At 34.1% G+C, this 23,049-nt stretch overlaps 1 protein-coding gene across 1 annotated transcript in view; it reads right to left on the bottom strand.

The window, feature by feature from the left end:
• CDH10 (cadherin 10) overlaps positions 1–23,049 on the bottom strand; it is a 185,071-nt gene that overhangs the window by 8,411 nt on the left and 153,611 nt on the right. The window contains exons 6-10 of the mRNA XM_061129639.1: positions 18,464–18,651; positions 16,899–17,152; positions 12,093–12,229; positions 6,657–6,778; positions 2,179–2,287 (exon numbers count right to left, since the gene is read on the bottom strand). Of these exons, the coding sequence (XP_060985622.1) occupies positions 2,179–2,287; positions 6,657–6,778; positions 12,093–12,229; positions 16,899–17,152; positions 18,464–18,651 (810 nt within the window). The remainder of the gene's footprint in view (positions 1–2,178; positions 2,288–6,656; positions 6,779–12,092; positions 12,230–16,898; positions 17,153–18,463; positions 18,652–23,049) is intronic.

Below are 23,049 nucleotides of genomic sequence, written 5' to 3'. Positions count from 1 at the left end.
AATCTTAATTTTGCCTACAATAGTTTTGATACGTTAACGAGCCAAAAGAAGTTTTACAATCCACCTGCAATGAGGGAGACCTGGGTTTGATCCCTGGATTGGGAATATCCTCTGGAGAAGGGAAAGGCTACCCACTCCAATATTCTGGCCTGAAGAATTCCACGGACTGTACAGTCCATGGGGTCACAAAGAGTCAAACACGACTGAGGGGACAGTCCATGGGGTCACAAAGAGTCAAACACGACTGAGCGGACAGTCCATGGGGTCACAAACAGTCAAACACAACTGAGCGACTTTCAGTTTAACCATTCTATACAAATCATTTTATTAAGTATTCAGAAAATCATCATATAATAAAGCTGTTGATCTGTAAATTAGTGAAAAGTGAGAGATTGCATGGGATACCGAGTGTAGTATCACAGAGGCAGGAAATGTATTTTTAAAAAGATGGAGAATTGAAAGATTTTTAAGATGAGGATATAGATAAATGCAAGGGTATTTTCTCAAGAAATCAACTTTAAGGTGATGTCTGTCATTGGAATTTCTTTCAAAATTCACCCATTAATAGAAAATAGTGAATTTACGCAAGATTAAATCAAATATTCCATCAGACTTTACTGGTATTCTAGTTAGTTATGTTCAGGTTTGTATTCTTACGGCTTTAGCCATAGGATCAGGAACTCTACCTACTATAGGAAAATGGTACTATTTATCAAAAATTAATTAAGATTAGCCTTGAATTGTTTCCCCAGTAACTGTGAAATGCTGTGATAAGACAGTGCTACTTCAAGTCTCTATTCCTTTTCAAAATTGAGAGGTGGCTTGTTGAGATCCAGAGCTCAGTTTAACAAGAATATAAAACAAGTTAAAATACAATTAGAAAGAGGCTCAATATTGTCAACTCAGGACAAAGAATGCCACATCTAAATTCTATGTTTAAGTTACCAGATTCAGCAAATTAAAATGATGGGTGTTGTTTTCCTGAAATTCAGATGTAATTGGGCATTTTGCATTTTATCTATGAATTCTATGTTAATTTTTCCAATCACAGTTATTTTAAGTGTCCAGAGGGGTAGAATGGCTTCCCTGATGGCTCAGGCAGTAAAGAATCTGGCTGCAATGCAGGAGACCCAGGATCCATCCCTGGGTCAGAAAGATCCCCTGGAGAAGGGAATAGGAACCGGCTTCAGTATTCTTGCCTGGAGAATCCCATGGACAGAGGAGACTGTCAGGCAAAGTAGTCCATGGGGTCTCAAAGAGTCAGACACGACTGAGTGACTAACACACAGAGGGACAGAAAACACAGACATTTCAGAAGCTCAAATTTAGTAAACAGATGTTACCAACTGATGCACTCTCTTCAACTGATTTGTGCAAAAATCCTATGATATTAAAAATGAGTAGTTGCTCAGTGTAAAACTATCCATTATCCTAAACTGCTTTCTGACATTCTGAAAGCCAACCAGATGTACTATAGCAACCTCGCTCTGCCAGTATACATATATGGAAGGTATTGTACATATGTCAATGTAGTTATTATATTTCTTGCAAGAATATATAATTATATCTATAGCAGCTCTAGAACAACATGCCTGTTTCACTTCTGCTTTTGTTTTTTAAAGAATTCAATAAACATGTTTAGTATTTTTGATCACATATAAAATTCATATGTTATAGAGGAAAATAGTGTATCTTGTCTTTGCCAACTATGTTTTTGGACTCAATTCCCTCACAGGCTAACGTGGCTGCTTTTTTCTTTCTTTCTTTCTTTTTTTTTTTTTTCTTTTGTCTCTTCTAGGCCTTTAGACTTTGGTGAATCTGTTGCTGCTAAATCTCATTGAAGTTTCCACAAGAGTTTCACCAAGACATTCATTTTCCTGTGTGTCCCACTATTTTGTTATAAGAACTGATTATTTCTGACCTTTCGAAGTTTGCAAGACCCAGTCTTTTCATTAATACCCATATACTATCTTCTTTCATGTATTTTATTATTTAAAATTCAACAATGTAAATTCTGTTAAGTAAGAAATTATCAAAATATCTTATTAAAAATGCAATGAAAACAAACCTTTGCAAATAGATCTATAAATTAATATATCATGTATATGTAGCTGTTAATTTAGGGAAAATTTCTTGTTAAGTCACCTTAAATCATAATGAACACATTCCAAAATTTACCTTCATTGTCTTGTACTGTGAAGTTTGGATTAACAGCAGCTAAACTGAAGAAAAATTTCTGTCCACCTAAAGGATCATCTTTGTCTACTGCACTTATAGTCTGTATTAGCTGTAGAAGAGGAAAAAAAAAAAAGTCCATTTATCAAACTTCCATGGCTAGAATCTTCTTTATATTTAATTTTTAATATCAAATTTGTCTAACTTTTTTTGTCTAACATTTTTAAAGACAATTATTTTCTTCCTTATAAGCATGCATCTTTATTTCAGTTCTTCTATCCTTTTATTACACAACAGCAACACTCTCTCTCTCACTCTCCTCAATTTTGTTTCTTTCTCTTAAATTTTTTCACTGTCAGTGTCTCCTAAATACTATCCATTTTTTAATTAAAATAATGAGCAATAACATAGTATTCTTTATAGTTTTAAGAATTTAGATATAGCATTTGAAATAAGTAGGTATTTCATATATGTTTAAACATTTATCTAGAAGAGTTATTTAATGTAGGAAAATTTAGAGAGTTATTGTGATTATAGCTTTCTTCTTCATCAAAAATAGAGTGAAAACTATTCAAAGAATGTAGAGATTTTATAGAATCATTATGCATAACTTTATAAAGGAAAGACAAACATTATCTATTTTTAGAGTAATCATTTATTTGCATTCTCAATAGAATTATATATTTTTTGATTCAACATATACATACTATGGAAAATGGTTATTTTATAAGGGTTAGCTCTGATTTACTTCAGGATAAGAAAATATAAAAGGCTATCTAGTAACAAAGTAGAAAATTTAACACCTTATACAATGATCATATCACTACTTTGAATATATTATATAATAATTAATATTATACATATATAACAGCTATATATTTTTGCATAAACATCAGTTTTTCCTTAACTTATATGTATAATAACATTTTATGTGTTTTTTGCATATTTTTCAAGAAGGTTTCAAAAGTTGTTAAATATGTGTATCAATGACTATATAAATGGTCAAATTTATTCTTAAAGGAATATACTTTTCCCTGCATTAACTCAATTTAATATTACATGGATATTTGATGGAAATGTTTGTTACTGGTGTTTTATTGATTAAAAAGGGAATTTTAAGCTCTGGGAGTTGGTGGATGGACAGGGAAGCCTGGTGTGCTGTAGTCCATGGGATCGCAAAGAGTCGGACATGACTGAGTGATTGAACCCAAATGAAGTTTAAAACTGTAAAATAATTAGAAAAATAAATTATTTTAACTATTCCATATTAAATTATTTTTCTCTTATAGTGTCTTATAAAACTAAAAATGAAAGTACTCCCTAATTATTTACTTTGAAGTGATACAAGAAATATAACTGGACCAAACAAAGATAACTATTTATCATTAGGAATAAGTAGCAGAAAAAAATTTTAAACTTGAAATAATTCAAAATATTTCTTTAAAAATATAATATCACTTTATGATTTTTAGTGGTAATTTAAGATTAAAGCAAGAATTTGTGGCTAATGACTTATCCATTTAATAAAAACAAAAAGATGGTACATATATAAAGCAATTAATACAATCTTTCAGAGTTTGCTCAAACTCATGTTGAGTCAGTGATATTAAATATTATTAAAATATATTTTATTGACTAAAGGAGTAAGGCATGCCTGAGAGAAAATGGAAGAAAGAGAAATAGCCAGTCTTCTCTTCTGCCCTTTCTCAAGGTCCTCTGATTGTGAAATGGAAAAAAATGGGAGTCTAGTTGCCTCATTCAAGCATTGTTGTTGTCCAGTTGCTAAGTCTTGTCCAACTCTGCGACCTCATGGACTGCAGCACACCAGACGTCTCTGTCCCTCACTATCTCCTGGAGTTTGCCCAAGTTCATGGCCATTGAATCTGTAATGCTATCCAACCGTCTCATCCTCTGCTGCCCTCTTCTCCTTTTGACTTCAATTGTTCAAGCATAAGAAGGGACTAGTCATATGTGTAAATTACATCCTTTTCCCGGGGGAAAAAGTCTTCTACCCTTCAGATGGGGAATAGACAAGAAAAGAGCGCTGTGCATGCTAAGTCGCTTCTGTTGTGTCTGACTCTGTGCAGTCCTTTGGACTGTAGCCTGCCAGGTTCCTCTGCCCATGGGATTCTTCAGGCAAGAATAATGAAGTGGGTTGCCATTTCCTTCTCCTAAGGAATCTTCCCTACCCAGAGAGCAGGGATTGAACCCATGTCTCTTATGTTTCCTCATTGGCAGGTTGGTTCTTTGGCACTAGCACCACCTGGGAAGCCCCAAGAAAGGAGGAGGGGTGGCAATTAGCTTTATTTCTGTCTCATTGGGGCTTCCCAGGTGACGCTCGTGGTAAAGACGCAGGCAGTGCAAGAGATGTGGGTTTGATCCCTGGGTAGGGAAGATCCCCTGGAGTAGGAAGTGGTAACCTGCTCCAGTATTCTTGCCTGGAAAATGCCATGAACAGAGGAGCCTGGCAGCTACAGTCCATAGGGCCACATAGAGTTGGACATGACTGAGCAACTTAGCACACAAAACATACTCTCACTGTGTCCACACCCCAAGTGAATGGAATTATGTTCCATGTTGTTTAAATGCTGCTCTTAAAGAGCACTTAATTCAGAGAAGTACTGGTTGGACTGAACTACTCTATAAATAACTAAAGCAAATCCAGAAGTCCCCCAAAGCTCCTACTTTCCTGGAAGGAGGGAAGACAGACTTAACAAATTAATTTCAAGAAAGGTTCAGTAAGGAAAGACTTTATCAAATAACTATTTGATTTTGCCTGCTAGAATGATGTAACCTAGAATTCCATCAGTGAGTATTTAATAGTTTAGTTCAAGCAAACATGTTTCTGCCTATGAGACCAAAATGACATCTAACAAGCTGGTCTTATTAAAAGTAACTAATATAGGAGGGTTTTGCACATGCAGCCAATTAGACAAAAATTAATAATCATATTCTTCCTGTCAAGTTTGTCAAAATAGACTAATTACTTTTAAAAATTAACATCATCTTTGATTTGATTATTTTCCCTCAATATACCGACTTGTTTTTAAAAGTTCAAAGAATATGAATTTACTGAGCCAGATAAAGGTTCAAAAAAAGAAAAAAAGGCATAAGGAAAATAAACAAACACAATCCTTTATTTTGTGTATTTCGAATACATTTGGGGATGAATACTTATAATGACTCAAATGCTCTGAAAAGATATCTCTTGAAAATCAAATAGAATAACCATAGAGGGAGCAATGTATGCAGCAGTTTCAGAGTGGGTAATTCATCTCCTACAGAAAAGGCTTCAACTTATATCATGCTGAGCCTGCCAAGCAGAGAACTATTTGGAATGGTATTTTTAGGGCACACTGTTTCATGAAGAAGTAGGTCGGAAGTAGCTAAGTCCTTTAAATATTCCAAATTAAACATTTCCATAACATTTTCAACTAAAAAAAAAGGATCCAATTGCAGCAATTTTACCACTTCAGACAATAGACAGGCTATTGAATTCCTGTTAGAATCTTCCGAAGGAAGAATTTATTTCACAATATAATTTGCATAAAAATGTAACAATGACATTGATGTTTATAAAGAGCATCAAACGAAGTCTAAACACAATACAGTTTCGTAATGGCTTCTCTTTCTTTAATAAAACACGTTTGATTTCCAATTATTATTTATAACATGCAGCTCCCTTCTGTGAAAACGGCACTCAAACCAATTAAGAGCATTTCTTTCAACCATACAGGCTGGCGCTTTTCAAACAACAGAATGAGTCCACTGAGGAAAAGATTTGAAGAGTTATAAACAAAACCGGTATAGGAAGAATGTTTTAAAGGACGAAAACCAAGTCATTAGCACTTTATGTGTTGCTGTAATGATGAAACCCAAGTCTAAGCCTTAGGAGCGAGCTCTTTTGCCCTGCTCCAAAATCGTATTTGCATATGTTGGAATAGTGATGGAATGTTTTGATGATCTCAAGTATTTGTGTTTTCCCCAATTTTCATTTCCTGTCTTGCAAGCAGTTACCAATATTTATCTAATGGCACATCAGCATTTCTTTTCCCTTTTGTTTATTCACTTGTCTTTGTTTTTGAAAGTTAAAAAGTTATTTCCTCTTACACTTTAAGTTTTGCAGCTACCATTTCATATCTGCCTGCAATGCAGGAGACTCAGGTTTGATTCCTGGGTCAGGAAGATCCCCTGGAGATGGGAATGGCTATTCACTCCAGTATTTTTGCCTGGAGAATTCAATGCATAGATAAGCCTGGAGGGCTGCAGACCATAGTGTCTCAAACTGTGGGATACGGCTGAGGGACTGACACTCACTAACTAACTTGGCTTTGCTATTTGTTTGTTCTAATTATATTGCTGGGACTTTCAATGAATGATTTTATCTCTGTTTGCTCATTCCTCTCAAGATTAGGAGAAGAAAAATATGTGAAGGGCCCATTAAAAATCTTCCTATGCTTTTAAATCCAGTGGGTGCTTACCTGTCCTGGTCTGGCATTTTCACAGACAAAAGTGTCATAGAACACAGCAAATTGCGGGGCATTGTCATTAACATCCAAAATTCTCACGAAAACAGCCACTCGAGTCATCTCTTTGGGATTGTCTAGGAAAAGGAGAGGAAAAATTTGTTTAGGAAGGCACATTTGTACACCAGATTTAATTTATATAAGCATCTTGTAGATATTAAGTGCTCATATTCAAATAAGCATCAACTTCATTCTACTATCATAATGAACAAATGCAATAAAGAAAATTACTACAGAGCCTAATTAAGTAGTCATGAATTCAGTTAATATTGGGCTCAAGAGTACTATTAATATTTTGAAAAATCTTTTTAAAAGCACAATCCAATGTAATTGATTTCAAATAATATTTGTGTCTTTGCTCTCCAAATGCACAAAGAACAAATATTTATTAAACCTTTATTATACATCATTAGATTTCTTAATTTATACCTTTTTTTTTTGATAAAGAGTGGTATTAGATAAATCAGTAACTTGCCTGAGGTCATCTTCTATGTGGTAGTTGTTAATTACAACCTACCCTTCTGACTACTTTTATCACTAAAATATATTTCAACAGCTACTGTTAACTATCCTTTTGGAAATCTTACTATATACCCTATATAACTATATCAAATTGAATGGAAATTTACAATGAAACACAAGATTTTAAATGTTTCATTAATAAAATTGTTAACTGTATCATTTCATCAATACAAGCTCAATTCTGTATAACAAAATTAGTTCAATAGTTACATGTAGTATAATAATCATGATTTTTTTTTGCCAAAATCAAGATCATCAAAATTTTCACATAAAAACATGCATTTAAAAATATGTTTTGATTTGTATATATAATTTTAAAACATGTCTATTTAGCTTATCCTTGGGTAACAACCTCATATTAATAATAACTGTATTTTCCCCTCCAAGGATTTTTCCAGGAACTTGCACTGATATCCTGAGAGTGTTTGGGCATCTTAAATTAAGGTTATAGTCATCAGCCTTCATGATCACAAAATCTCAGTTTCTGGATATAGTTCAAATTCTTTGTGAACTTTGGCAAAATCAAACTCAAGATCAATATAAAAGAAGAAAGGAGTAATTAACTAAAAATAAAGCAAAGCAAAAAAAAAAATAGTTGATCTGGGGGATAGTAACCATCTTATTAAATGGCCTCTATCTACATGGGTTATGAATAATGATTTTCCCTTTGTGAAATTTATTTGAATTTCTAATTTTATCTAAATAATTTTCAGATACAAGGGTTAAAAAAATCTTCTCAGGTACAAACAGGGAGTATATTACTACACAAAAGAATTTATTTCTCCTTCCTTTTCTTCATGTAATTATAATGTAACTAAAATAATGTAATCAGCAGTTTCAAAAAATAACATCTAAGAACTAATTGTTTGGCAGGGAGGCAGACAGAATTCTAAATCCATTTGAAATGGATTTCCTTTCTTTCCTCTTTTCAAGAGAAGGTTTAAAACACTTCCCCTCTTTAACACTATTGTTCAGTCCTCCTTCAACCTTCTTAACCCAAAAATATTCAGCTCTCAGGTTCTAATTTCATATTTGCTCATCTATTGCTACATGTTTTTCACTTCTTAGCATGTCAGGTGGTTATTAGAGTTTAGACTCTGGGGTCAGACTTGATTCCCAGGTTCACCATTCATTCAGTGTTTAACTTTGTCCAGTTTACACTCTTCCTCTAATGCCTCAGGTTACTCAACATGAATCAAAATAGAACTTCTGATCTTATGAAGTTATTTGAATAATTAGGTGAGTGAATACAAGAAAATTTCTTATCAAAGTATCAATTCATTGATAAACACTCAACATTAATACACCTTGTTATCAGGGGCTTCCTTGATAGCTCAGTTGGTAAAGAATCCGTCTGCAATGCAGGAGACCCCAGTTTGATTCCTGGGTTGGGAAGATCCCCTAGAGAGGGGAACAGCTACCGATTCTAGTATTCTGGCCTGGAGAATTCCATGGATTGTATAGTCCATGGGGTCGCAAAGAGTCAGACATGACTGAGTGACTTTCACTTTCACTACACATTGACTATTGTTATTAAAATCATCTTTATTATCACTGTTATGTCTTCTTCATTTCCTTACATTGTTTAAAAGCTTAATCTATCTTTCTCCATACAAAGCATCTACACAACAAAAATACACAACTAGTTTTCTTACAGCTCATGTGGATCTCAGGAGGAGTACTTGTGGGGAAAAGTGGAGAGAAGAGAAAAAAGAGAAAAATGCTATTCCACTATTTTCCTACCTTTCTTATTCCTAAACCATTTGCTAATACCCAGAGGCATAGTGATTCACCTATAAATGAATCCTCAACTACCCAAAGTTACTTTTGCTATGGGGAAGAGTGGGGAAGTATGATTTATATTTTCTAGAATGTGCTCTTTAACCTACTTTTATAGTTAGTGGACATAAGCAAAATGTTTTCTTTCAATACAAAGTTTTGACATAAAAATAACTCTTTTGTTGGTAGCAATTCACTCTCTAACTATGCCATAGAAGCCAAGAAAGACAGAAAAGTTTCACATCTAAAAAATTGCACTGTCAGTCCCTTCCCTAACACAATACAGAGATTCTCCAGCCTCTTTACACATAACTCAAGGCTCTTCAAATCAAAAGCTAAATCCACAGGGATAAACATGCTTTGTAAAGCATCAGGCCTGGAGTCATCTATTCAAAAAAAACGGTGCTTACACTAATCTTTTTACTGGCAGATGTGGCAGCTTATGTATAAATCAAAATATAAAGCCTTCCCAGGAAGCATCATACTGAATAGGAGCCGGCTTATATTTACCACCTGAGCCTCTCGGTTATCCGGCAAACTCTAGTGTAGCGAGGACTTGTGAGCAATATAGGATCTTAAAATCTATGTCCTAAGGTAAAACCATGCCACATATTCACAGGCTTTTCTATACCCCCAGGAAGAAGAAAATATAAATCGCCATCTAGAAATCCCAGGCTTTAGAAAGAAGTATTTTTTTGTACCTCCTTAGGGCAAGAGTTTCCACTAATAAGGAAGCAGGTATAGAAAATGGAGCCGTTAGTCAGAAACTTTGTTCTGCTGTTCTCAGAATGTATTGCAATGCTTATAGTTTAATTCTTAGATATGGTTATAGGAACTCATTGATTTCTACAACCATGTGTTTTACAATCCCTGATTGTGACCTTAGTTTTAGATTTTATATTCTCTATATGGCATTTTTTTTCCCCAAAAGAATAAATGACTCCATGGTATAATGCACTAAGTGATTGCCTAGAATAAAACTTGCCATATGATAGGATACACTGCTAAGGAATGTAGAATTAAACTGTTAGAGGCAGCGTCTGGAAAATCATTGATAAGAAGTATATTTTTTGTTCTTTCTGCACTGTTCTGGATGAATGGCTTAGTTACCAGTGTTCAAAATCTAGCAAAAACAATGCCCTATATGCTGTTTCCCTCTCACCCTCATTCCATTTAATCATCGGAACAGCATGATGGGCCCCTCACTGTGTGTAGTTTGGCAGGTAGGCATTTCCAGCAGTTACTCCATAGACTGGTTTTATTTAAGGGCAGAAAGTAGGTTTAGTTCTTAAAACGAAGAACATAATTGACTTAGCTTTTAACAGAATCGTAATTATTTCAACTAGCTTTAGAAGTTAAATTTCTCAAAGTACCTGAAATGGAAAATGCAGTTCCTAGCTCATTAGGCTTGAATAAGGAGCTTGACTAGAGCAGAGAGCACAAACAATCGTGATTCTGGAATAATCAGACTGGATCCTGTCAGGCGCATCTAACATTGTGATATGGATACAGATACAGAAATAAAAGCTTTCCTTAAGAAAACCTCAAAAATTCTTCAGTTCACCCTGAGAGGTACAGCCATTTCTATTTCATAATGGAAAAACTGGATCATTTGGATGGTAGGGTTCATCTATATTTCAGAGCCAGATGTAAGAAAAAAATTAAGTCTAGTACTTTCTCTTGAGGCATAAAGTTCATTGCTGATGATAAGTCTAGTCCAGCTCCATCCTTCTGAGGCTTGCTATTTCAGCCCCAGTGCCCTAACTTCCAAATCTTGGGATGATTACTTCAAATAACTTGACCTTGATATGTATTTCTGGATTCAGCTCACTTTTTCAGATCTGAAATGTATAGTCTTTTTTTTTTTTTACCCCATGATTTAGTCCCTAATTAATGCTTCTATTTAAGACAGAGTTGCTCTATTCCATGCACATATCATAATACAGGAATCAGAAACCATGAACAGGTTTGCATGTGTGAATAGGCCTTGCTTCAGGGACATGTGCAATTTAGCAGGGCCTCACACTCAGAAGGCCCCACTCTTATTTAGTGCTCTGCTGTCGACATCTGAAATCTCTTCATCATATTTTAACATGAGGCCTAAGATTTTCATTTTACAATGAGCTCTAAAGATTATGTATCCCAGTCCTGTATATGGGTAAGAACATTTGCAATTGGAGACGGATAAGACTTCGAATGGGCCACCCAGTTCTTTACCTCCTAGGGTAAAGAACCTGCCTGCCAGTGCAAGGGACACAAGAGATGCACGGGCTCTGTCCCTATGCTGGGAAGATCCCCTGGAGGAGGGCATAGCAACCCACTCCAGTATTCTTGCCTGGAGTGTCCCATGGACAGAGGAGCCTGGTGGACAACAGTCCCTAAGGTCACAGAGAGCTGGACATGGCTCAAGTGACTTAGCATGCACGCGTGACTTTGAATGCTGGCTCTGTCTGATACTAGTTGGGTGAACTTTTGTAAATTAATATAGAATTAAGTATTAGATCTAAAAACAGAATGACTAGTTTCAAATCCCAGTTTTATTACTTCTGGCATTGTGACTTTGGACAAGTTACTAAAATCCCTGGAGTCTTACTTCATTCTTTGTTAAATAAGATCAATACAAATATTAGGAAGAAAAAGTTGATTTAAATTTCTTAGAATACCTGTTTAGAGTGCTTAATGTTAGCTATTATTATGGATGCCTTTGTTTCTTCACCTGTTAAAAAGAAGTAATCATATCTATCTCTGTTTATTGTTCAAAAATGGACTTCCAGCATTTCAGCATAAATTTTAATTCATAGTGTCCATGCGATGAATTTAATGTATTTCCCTTTCTCACAAAGAGAATATCTTTAGTCTCTAATTCTAGATCATTTTTATTAGTTAACACTAAACATAGATCTGTGGATGCCCATAGCTATTTCTCAGTATATATAGTAGAAACTATTGAAAAAAATTATAGGTGTTAAGGAGCCTTTTCAAATGTTAGATTAAAATTACAATTCATTTGTGCAATGAGATGGAATTATTCTTAATATAAAATAAAACCTAAAATTATGCTAAATACGATATACGTAAAATTCATCTTACTGATTTCAGCAGCTATAACAGTAAGATTGTGCCACTGAGATAGTTCACGGTCAAGTGGCTTTGATGTATAAAGGGATCCATTTCCAGAATGTATGTTAAAGATCCTGTCAAGGTCAGTATGGCGATCCAAGGAAAATCTGAACATAGAGGGCAGAGAAAAATACATGGCAGTATTATTGATGGCTTGCAGGAGAAAATGGTGAAATGCAGAGACACACATATAGTGATATTTAATAATTTTAGGAAAGTGCAAAGTACTGGTCCAGAATGCAGACTGTGTCATGGATTTATCATACACACATACGCACACACACACACACACACACACACACACTTACACACATTGACCCTCTACCATCTCCCCAAAACCTCTTCCTAAGGCCTGAATTGACTTTTACTGTGCATTTAAACACTGGTGTTCTGAATGTTTTATGTTATTAAGTCATTATGTATTGCATATTTAACTGATCCTGATGTATTTTTTCCACAAAGCTTAGAATTACAAGTTTTACCCTACCAACTGAATTTACCTAGTGATTGTTAATCCTATTAGAGAATTATTACATGGGTCAAATGCAAAAGATCATTCCCAGATGCAAAGTTTTGGAGTAAGAATATTGGAGATGTTAATTTCCTCAGCGTAGTAGGTCACCAATTTATGACAGTGTTCCAAAGTTTCAAAGTTTCAAGACGATACCTGGTTTGCTTCAGTTTCTTACCTACATGTATCACTATCAAATGTATACATTTTAGCCAGAGATATTTTGAGTAGAAAAGTTTGGGACAGGCTTTTCTAGATATTTTATCAAATAAAATCTTAGTGTATGTAATAAAAAGACAACTATTCTGCAAATTAATTAAAGGCATAGTGTTGAGTGTTATTCCAAAGCCTAACAACAGGTTTATCCATCAGGATGATGTAGTTGGTATAAATCCAATTATTTTAGAGATTGTCAGTCAAGGTTTAAAAGAGTAACTCTCATTGGTGGTTCCTGCCACGTCACACTCCTAGTAGTTTATAAATATTTTGAAATTCTGGAGGTAGCAAGCATAATCCCCCAAGTTATCTTTAATGTTCCCTATTAAAACATTTTTAAAATAAAGCAAGATAAACATGACAAAACTAGGAGTAATATGTTATGGCACGTATTTCCCTAAGCCACAACTGTCATTTATTTAAGGAAAGTATATGAAATAGCATTTTAAATTATATTTTATAAGTAATAATACAAAATAATTTTGAAAGTGCCATAAAACTCTTATTATTCTTTTCCTGTTCCAAACTTGTATAATGTTTCCAAAAAACAGTTGAAATATATGATCTTTATGCTGGATTTTGAATAAATTGCATTAGAAAAATAATTTAACATACCAATACAGTTAATGTGATTTTATGTTTGAGGATGGCTTATTTTAGATTTTTATTTCAAATCTGTTCTAAGTAGAATAGACTAGTAATTTACAAATTTCCTTAATAAACCCCAGCCCTTTCTAACAACATAACATGAATTTAGTTTTCTATTCAAACTACATGTTTTAGCCATTCACAAATAAATCAAAATATTATATCTGAAATAATTCATAAATTACATTTCAAGTTGACAAGTTTTACACTACTGAAAAATCCAACATAAATTTTACCTCCTCCTTGGAGTATTCCATTATTACCTTAAGTAGAAGCTATCTGTCCCCTTCCATCCTAAAGCACCTTGTCACTTACCATATTGTATTAGGAGTTTGTCTCACATCTCAAACAGGAAATCAAACATGAAAACAGCAAGCATCATACTTAGTGTCTAGTACATACTCAGTGAATATTATTTCTCACACTGAATCTACTTTCTTAACAAACTGAGAATTTCTTGAGAAACATTTTAGTAACTGATATGGTCACCCACAAATATTTGTTGAATAAAAGAAATAAAGACGCCTTTGGCATTTTGGCAAATAATAAATATCCTTATTTCTATAGAATTATGGCAGGAAATGGAAGGTTGTCAATCAATATAAAGTATCATTTTCTTTGCCAAAGCCATTTTATATGTCTTTTCTTTTTTTTGTAGTTCAGTTTAGAAAACAATGATAAATTAAAATGTTTATGTAAAATTATCTGGAAGATACAGAGACCCTAGTTCTTTTTCACAGTTGACATAATTATTGCTGACTCTTGAACAACATGGGTTTGAATTCTACGTGTCCATTTTTACAACAAATACAAATTATAGTATGCATTTATTAAAATAAATAAATTTGAGGTTGACTCTTCATATGCAGAGCCATGGATTCAGAGGGCCAGTTATGAAGTTATACTCAGATTTTTCACTGCATGGGGGGCAGGGGAGATTTACACCCCTAGTCCCCAAGTTGGTCAAGGGTCAACTGCATATTTTTCAATACTCTTTTGATAAATTCTATGTATTATCTAACATTTTCATTTTAGAAATCAGTTCCAGAAGACATATTTTAGGTAAATCCTTTTGATTATTGAATTATCATCCATGATATATGACATGGACAGTTTATAATATGACCAGTATTATCCTATTGTGTGTGTGTGTGCATGTGTGTATGTGTGTGCATTCAGTAGTGTCTGACTCTTTGTGACCCCATAAACTGTAGCCCTTTGGCTCATCTGTCCATGAAATTTTCCAGGCATGAATACTGGAGTGGGTTTCCATTTCCTACTCCAGGGGATCTTCCCAACCCAGGGATCAAACCTGGGTCTCTTATGCCTCCTGTATTGGCAGGCAGGTTCTTTACCACTAGCACACCTTGGAAGCCCCATTATCTACTTCTAAATGCATTAGTTTAGTAAAATTACTTTATTTCTTTGATTATATATATATATATATACATATATACACGCACACACACATATATATAATCTGCATGGTATATCAAGATTAACATCTAAAAATATTCATGTCCATTTTCTGCCTTATTAGTATAAATTCAAATATATAACAAAGAACATGGCTAGACTCTGTCATTAATAAACAATGAAGTCATTAATTCTGTTGCTTAGTAGATATCAATGGATTTTTTTCTCCTAGTCCATAGATTTGCATCCTGATGAAAAACTTAATTTAAAAAGAATCCACAGACATATTTTAACATATAATAACCATTAGTCTATAAGATGGGGCTTCCCAAATGGTGCTAGTGGTAAAGAACTCGCCTCCCAATACAGGAGATGTAAGAGATGTGGATTTGGTCCCTGGGTTCAGAAGATACCTGGGAAAAGGAAATAGCAACCCACTCCAGTATTCTTACCTGGAGAATCCCTTGGACAGAGGAACCTGGCAGGCTACAGTCCCTGCAGTCAGAATCTATTTCATTAAGTGGAAATAGATCTTTATATCGTCACCTTATAATGTCACTAGACATAAATTGAACTTTTTAAAAATACTATATTTTATTTTAAAAAGGCTCTTTGAAAACTAGAAACACAGAACATAGGCTGTTAAAGTCAGTTAGGAGCATTGTCAAGAGAATGCTTGTTAAGTATTTAAAAGGGAAAAAATAAAAGTGTATATTCAATAAATGTCTACCAAATAAATGACAAAAAAAATCTTAAAAGGAAAAAAAAAATCCAAGGAATGCAGCAATTTTAGTGAAGACAAATGGATGGGAGAAAAGACATTTATGAGAAAGTCATGCTGGCAGGTGGGAACTATACTTGAGTACCATATGCAAGTTTTGGGTGCCAATATGTAACCTGTCATGCTGTATGTGACTATAAGAAAATATTTAGGTAAAATTATATAAATTAAATAGTAATTTATATACATATATATGTGTGTGTGTGTGTATATATATATATATATATATATATATATGAATGACTGCACTTAAGATATGACAAGACTTAGAGAATTTAAACTTTGAGCTAGAGTCACATGGCACATAAAATTAGATATTCCCAGAATTCTGTTGCTGCATAGTTAGGAGTCAGAGAGGTGTGTACTTGGAAACTGCACAACCATTTGAACTTCTACTTGACTGGCCCACATTGTAAAAAGGGTAACCAAAACCAGTCTGCTCAGGATTAAGGAAGCAAACGGAGTCCAAAACAACTGATGGGGAATCCAAAACAACTGATGGACTAACAGCTTAAAGTGAACAGCCATTTTGATGCTGAATATTGTACATATAGGTACCTGGTACATTTTTAAAAATGAGAGAACAAATGTCAGCGAAAACTTTGTCCTCATTTATATGTGTTTATCACATCTTATGTGTTTTTAGGGGCCATAAGAAAACAAAGCAAAACAAAAATTTGAAATGACTCTGATCTTTCTAGAATGTTCTAAATTGTCTGATATAACCAAAAGAACAAACAAAAACTTTCCCCTTTGCTGGTAGGAATACATAAGAATTTATAAAATCATAGTGCCTTATGACATTGTTATGATTATATTCATTTTAATTACTAAAACTTCTCTCCACCTCACATTTTATTTAAGAACCCAAAAATACAAATAAATTGATTTGGTTACACTGCAAATGCACAGCTGAAAAACATCTCCTTTACCTGTATCAGGCATCAGTCAGAACAATAAATACCTTAAAGAGATGGGAAGATGATGCAAGCCAGTTTTCAGTAACTGGCATGATTAAAACTGAAGAAAACTGTGAAATTTATGCATACCCTGCCCCAGAACATAAACAATTTATTTTAAATACGTGTGCTCAGCAAATGTATGCATAGCTCTTTCAATGTATTAAGTGCTTTAAATAAAATTTCATCATCTCTCCATTTACTTCAATTCCCTTTCTTTTCATTGTAAGTATAAGCATACTTACCTAATGGGGCTAGAAGTAGAATCTGGGTCCCTTGCCATCACAGTACCAATGATTGTACCCACTTCAATATCTTCATGAACCTCAAACAGATAGGAGGATCTGCTGAAAACAGGGGGTTCATCCACATCTTCAATAGAGATTTTCACAATTGTTGTATCTTTAAAAGGTCCTAGGTAATAAAAACGTGGATCCACATGGGTATTTTCTGCTTCAGCCTTCAGAGTATAAAGCCTTCGGCTCTCATAGTCAAGTGGCTGTAATAAGAATAAATAAGTAAATAAATCATCAAATTAGATAGAAGGAAATTGAATCATATGTCCTTTCCAAGTTACAGTATGACTTTTAAAGCCTAGTTGAGTTCTGTCAAGTTGTTCATTAACTGTAAATAAAGTAATAAAAATATAAAATATAAAATAAAACTACTTTTACACATCAGGTGGAATTCAGTTTTATTTTCATGTACTTGAAATGTAGTACATCAGAACATAGGAAAATGAGAATCTAAATCTTAGAAAAATTGAAAAGGATATTAATATCTATCATATGTGATGGCAACCCATTATAAAATATGGGTTGGTGGATTGTGTGTGTGTGTGTGTATTTGTGTGTGCTGAGTCATTGGCTACAGCTAAATTTTTTGAAGCAAAAAATTCAGTAATCTTTTAAAATATTTGCTGTGATATTTCTATTCTGTTTAACAGACCCATGGTACTACATAAATTTGATGAAAGTTTGAAGACTAATACAAAACCTTTCAGCAGTTATGTGAAACACTGAAAATAAGAACGACCTTGGGTAAAGAGAAAAATTCTGATAGTAATTGGTAATTAGGTTACATTATGAAACAAAAAGAAATTTAAATATCGAGTTGGCCCCTCCTTTGCTGGTCATTGTCTTTGTTGTACTTTGAACTTTGTAATAGAACCTGAGGAGAGTTTTGAGATTAACTAGTGGTTACTTTATGCAAATAGTATGCAGGATGTTTCATTAGGACCTAAATTTTATTGGGCCTTACTTTTTCTTACAATGTACTGATGCTACAATAAAAAACTAGTTACCTTTAAATTGTATCACTGAGCATATGTGAGCAAAAAAGCTTAATTTATGTAGCAGAAGGGAAAATGTGAACAATGAAATTATCTTCCAATCCATGCTGTCTCTTTTCATTAGCAACTCTAATTATTGCTTCATACATCTGGATAGATGGCATGTTACTTTTTATGCCTCCAACTGTGATGATATATTGCTATTATTAGCTATTAACTACTTTTAAGGAAACAATGTTAATAAGGGGCTTTAATTAATGTGACTCAGAAATACAATCACACATATACTAACTTGCCTTTTAAATTTTGTAAAATCTCAGGTTTCAGGTTTTAATTAACAAAAGCACTGGGTCAGAACGTCCAAGGTGATCTTTTGTTATATGTCCCTTTATGCATATACTTATGCATTTACAATGGAACATGATAGGGATATTTCTTAATGGACAATACTTGAGTGGATAATACATATCAAAATATCTACTTTCTAAACAGATGATTATTTCCACGGCTGTTCTGCACCTTTTTCACAGTGATGATGCCCTCCTGGGTGTCCTTTTCAGTTATAATGTCAAACATATCAGTCCCATCACCATCAATAATTCGGTATTCTACTTCAGCATTTTTCCCAGTGTCAGCATCCGTGGCTTTTACACTTCCAATGGCTGTGCCAACTGGGGAGGATTCAAGAACTCGAAGATGGATGGTGTCTGTACAGATGACAGAAAAGAAGAGAGAAAGAGAGAGAGATTTCCTCAATAGAGCATTTAAAGGTAAAATGTGTATGAGAAAATATTATAAATCTTAAACTTTACATTAGATGTTTACTAATAAGTTGAATACACACAATACGCAAAATATATAGTTTTGGGACAGAAAAAGTAGAAATATAGGGTGCTTGATCTGTGCTTACTAGTGAAACAACCTATACCAAGAATTCTGGTTTTAAAAAGAGCATGTTGTCTTCTTTTGCATTTGCACAAGTAACTAGAGATTAGCTTTGAGTAGAAATATGTACCTGTGTGTGTTTATACAATCACAGCAAATCACAGAATATACCACAAGTATTTCTATATTGCAGTGAACATATTTTTAAAATTGTTTTTCCTTTCTTGTTTTCAATTATTTATTATTCAGTTTATTGCAGCTGCAGAACAGCACATTACAAAATTCCATGCAAGCAGCCATAGTGGGGAGGAACCCCACTTCTGTTTGTGACAGGAGACACAAAGATAGTCTGTGAGGAATACAAAGATGTCCTTCACAGTGTCAGTGTGAAAACACTGAATTCTGACAAACTCCCTTCCATTCCAGAGCAAAACAAGAATTTATCTAAGCCCCTGATTCACCCAGTCATGCTTCCAGCATGAACCAGCTCTCCTGCTAAATGAGATTTATGTTTTAGCACCTGATCATAAACTACTTGCTACTGACAGATTAATTGACCCGAAGCACACTTCTGATTGAGCAGATTCTCGCTCATAAACTTAATCCTCCTTAATATACATAATAAAGTCCAGACTTCTTAGCTAGTCATACTCTGGCCTGACTGTATCTTTCCTAATATGTCTTTCCTTCTGTCACTTCCAGGAAAGATTTATACCAAACTGGACTTTTCAAAGTCTTTCTTGTCAAAATTAATTTCCTACATCTCTATATGTTCACATGCTATTTCCCTCACATAAACTTCTTCCCCCACTGTCCTCAAATAATTATAACACAATTTACCAAATCTGAGAAAATGGCTTTCTTATGTATTGAGTTTTTGGGGGACTAGGGCCCTTAAGAGTCATATGTTTAACTCCCTAAACTTTATTCAGGATCTCAGAATATGACTGTACTAGAATATAATAGGTTTACAGAGGTAATTAAGGTTAAACAAGAAGGTTAGGTTGAGCCCTAATCTAACATGTCAAGCATTTGGACACAATCAGGCACAAGAGGAAAGCCCATGTGAGGCCTGGAAGAAGAGGGCCATCTACAAGTCAGTGAGAACCCTCAGGAGAAACCGCCTTGATCTTGGACTTCCAGCTTCAACAACCGTGAGAAGAGAATGCCATGCAGACTGTTTTTCCTTGCAGGGCAGCCCTAACAAACTAATACAGAGGCCAACATCTTCTCAGTTTGAAAAGTCCTTTCCTAGGAGACATCATTAAGATTCAGTTTCGACCACACCCTAGTCAGTCACTTAATGTGTACTTTTCTTTTTCTACATTTTTTTCTCTCCATTAATTTCTGGTTACACCATTTTGACAGCAACTCTCAATTCATTCCTTGGTTACTGTCTTATTGGCTCTCTTTGCCTTTTCTATTTCTTCTCCTAGAAACACCTATTCCTGGATAATCAGATGGTTCATCCTCTTTCTTCTTCAGGTGACTACTCAACTGTGACCCCTTGAAGCTTAATATTTTACTGAAAAGAATCCTTTTTGAGAAGGTGTCACTCTTCCTATCACTTACCACTGCTAGGTATTGTATGATTTACTTGTTTATTTGTATGTACCATGAGGATGTTACACAAGACAGGGACGCTTTGCATTTTTTTCACCACCATATTCCCGTTGCATTCTTTGAATGTAATAGCTACTATGTACTTTTTCTTATATTGGATATCTGAGAAACTTCCTAACTCATCTGCCAGGTCTTATAATTGGCCAAATCCAATTATATCCCTTATTCTCTGAGTGCACACTGCAGCTATGTGACCCCTTTGAAAACAATAATTTAATCAATAGTTATTCAGAACTTTGAAACTATTTGACAACTCACTTGGTACTTAAAACATACATAGGCTGGCCCTTCATAGATTCTTATTTCCTGTCATTTTCACCCTACTTAATAGTCTCCATACACTGGTCTTCTTTAGGTTTTTCAAGTACATTTTTCATCTTCAATTTAATGCACTTTTTTCCTTATGAAAGATTTTCTACACAAATCTTTGCCTGGCAACCTCTGTCTCTTCCTTTGATTACACATATGTGTATGGCCGAGTCCCTTTGATGTCCACAAAGGTTAATCAGCTGACTTCAATATAAAACAAAAAGCTTACAAAATCTAGGTGTCTTCAAACAATAGAAATTTATTGTCCTACAGTTTTGAAAGCTAGATGTCTGAAACCTAGGTATCTGGCAGGGCCATTCTCTCCTTGACAGCTCTAGAGACGATCCTTCTTTGCCTTTTCTAGCTTCTAGTGCTTGCCTTCAATCGTTGGCATTCCTTGATTTGTCAATGCATCATTCTATGTGGCCATCTTTCCCCTGTATTTTCACATTGTCATCCCTCTGTGTATGTCCCTCTGTGTATTTAAATTGCCCCCTTTTAAAGGATACTAGTCATATTGGAAAAGGGCCCCAAACTTAAATACCTCCTTTTAACTTGATCACCTCTATAAAGACCCTATTTCCACCTAAGGACTTAAAACTATATTTTTATGGAACATAATTCAACCCATAATAGGATACTATGATGTGAAGTTAAATATTAGCATAAATAAAATCCACCAATGTTCTGAGAAGAATATTTCCAGAAATGCTATATGGAATTATTGTTTGTAAAGTTAAAAAAAAAATAGGAAGAGAGTCTAAATGTCAAACAGCCTGAAAACAGGTAAATAAACTGCTACATTATCACACATCCCAACATAATATAAAATTGAAAAATATGAGCTATAGTTACATCGAAAAAATATGGATGAATCTTAGTTGCATCATATTGAGTGGAAAAAGGCAAATTTCAGAAAATTATATACAGTGTGACATTATTTTTACAAAATGTAAACAAGACCTCAACACTATTCTGTTTGGAAAACCATAAATACTACATGTGTGTGTGTGTGTGTGAATAATCTCTTTCAAACACACACACACACACACACAATTTGAGTATCTTGCATGTGAATGCAAACTATTTTTAAAGTTCTTGTAATGCTTTAAAGCAGTGATACTTATGTTCTCTTATAGTTACTGCATACTACATGAAAACATAAAACAAACAAGCAAACCCATATTCACCATAATTAATTGTCAAATACAGCTTTGTTTAAAAGTGTTATTAGTCTTTACTGGTACTTGATGGAAATAAATATCTCCTATTTAAAATTCAGGGCTTCCCTGGTGGCTCAGTGGTTTAGAATGCACCTGTAATACAGGAGACATGGGTTCAATCCCATATACGTAATAACACAAAAAGAATCACAAGTAGAGTAAGCAGGAAATGAAAAAAAAAAAAAAAAAAACAGTGAAAAGCAACAATAACTTAAAACTCAAAAGCAAAATCAAGACAAGTAAAACACTTCAGCTGGATCATATCAACACAAGAAATAATGTAGAGTCATCAGGTGGAGAATATTTTTAAAATATACTCATTATGTTTTAAGGGATGAAAGTTATAAAATTTTTGCTAGAGAATGAAGTGTCTTCCTGTATTGATATGAAGCTAAATACAATATCTAGTAGCAGTCAAGGTTAAAACAGTTAAAAAATAATGGATGGGTTAAACAGAGAATTAAAATCACAAAGGGCAGTTCTGGTGAGCTAGAGGACAGTGGAAGGAAGTCCACATGATTAAAAATTAATATATAATTGTGAGGTTGGGAAAAATAAAAGACATGGATCAAAATGTCAGTGGACCTTTCAAGGTAACCCCTGATCCTAGAAAGATACTTAGCAATGTCATCAAAATTTGATGATAAAGTTATTTTGAACCTTGAATATTCACTATAGCCACAGTATTAATCAAGTATGATAGTCCAATAAAGATAGTTTTAGACTCAGCAAATTTCTTTCCCTTTGGCCCTTTTAAAATAACCTAATGAAGAATATATTCCAGGAAAACAAGAAGTTAAATCAAGATACAGGAATACAGAAGATCTAGAGAGCTATGTATCCGAATTAAGAAAGTGAAAAAGAAATGTCTGGGATGGCAGACTTTCCTGGGCTCCAGAGATTAGCCAACCCATGCTGAAGAGTGAATACTGATGAACCTAAGTTTATAACTCTGAATGTTGCTAGAATTAAGCTATGTGCTGTCAGGTTTTTTCACTAATAAATTTTGAATAGCACCTCTAAAGCACAAATCTATAACATCTCAAAAAATACAACTTTACTAAA

Source organism: Dama dama, chromosome 25, assembly GCF_033118175.1.
Source record: "Dama dama isolate Ldn47 chromosome 25, ASM3311817v1, whole genome shotgun sequence".
NCBI lineage: Eukaryota > Metazoa > Chordata > Mammalia > Artiodactyla > Cervidae > Dama > Dama dama.
The sequence above is the reverse complement of the archived record's forward strand: the minus strand, read 5'-3'. Positions and strand labels throughout refer to the sequence as shown.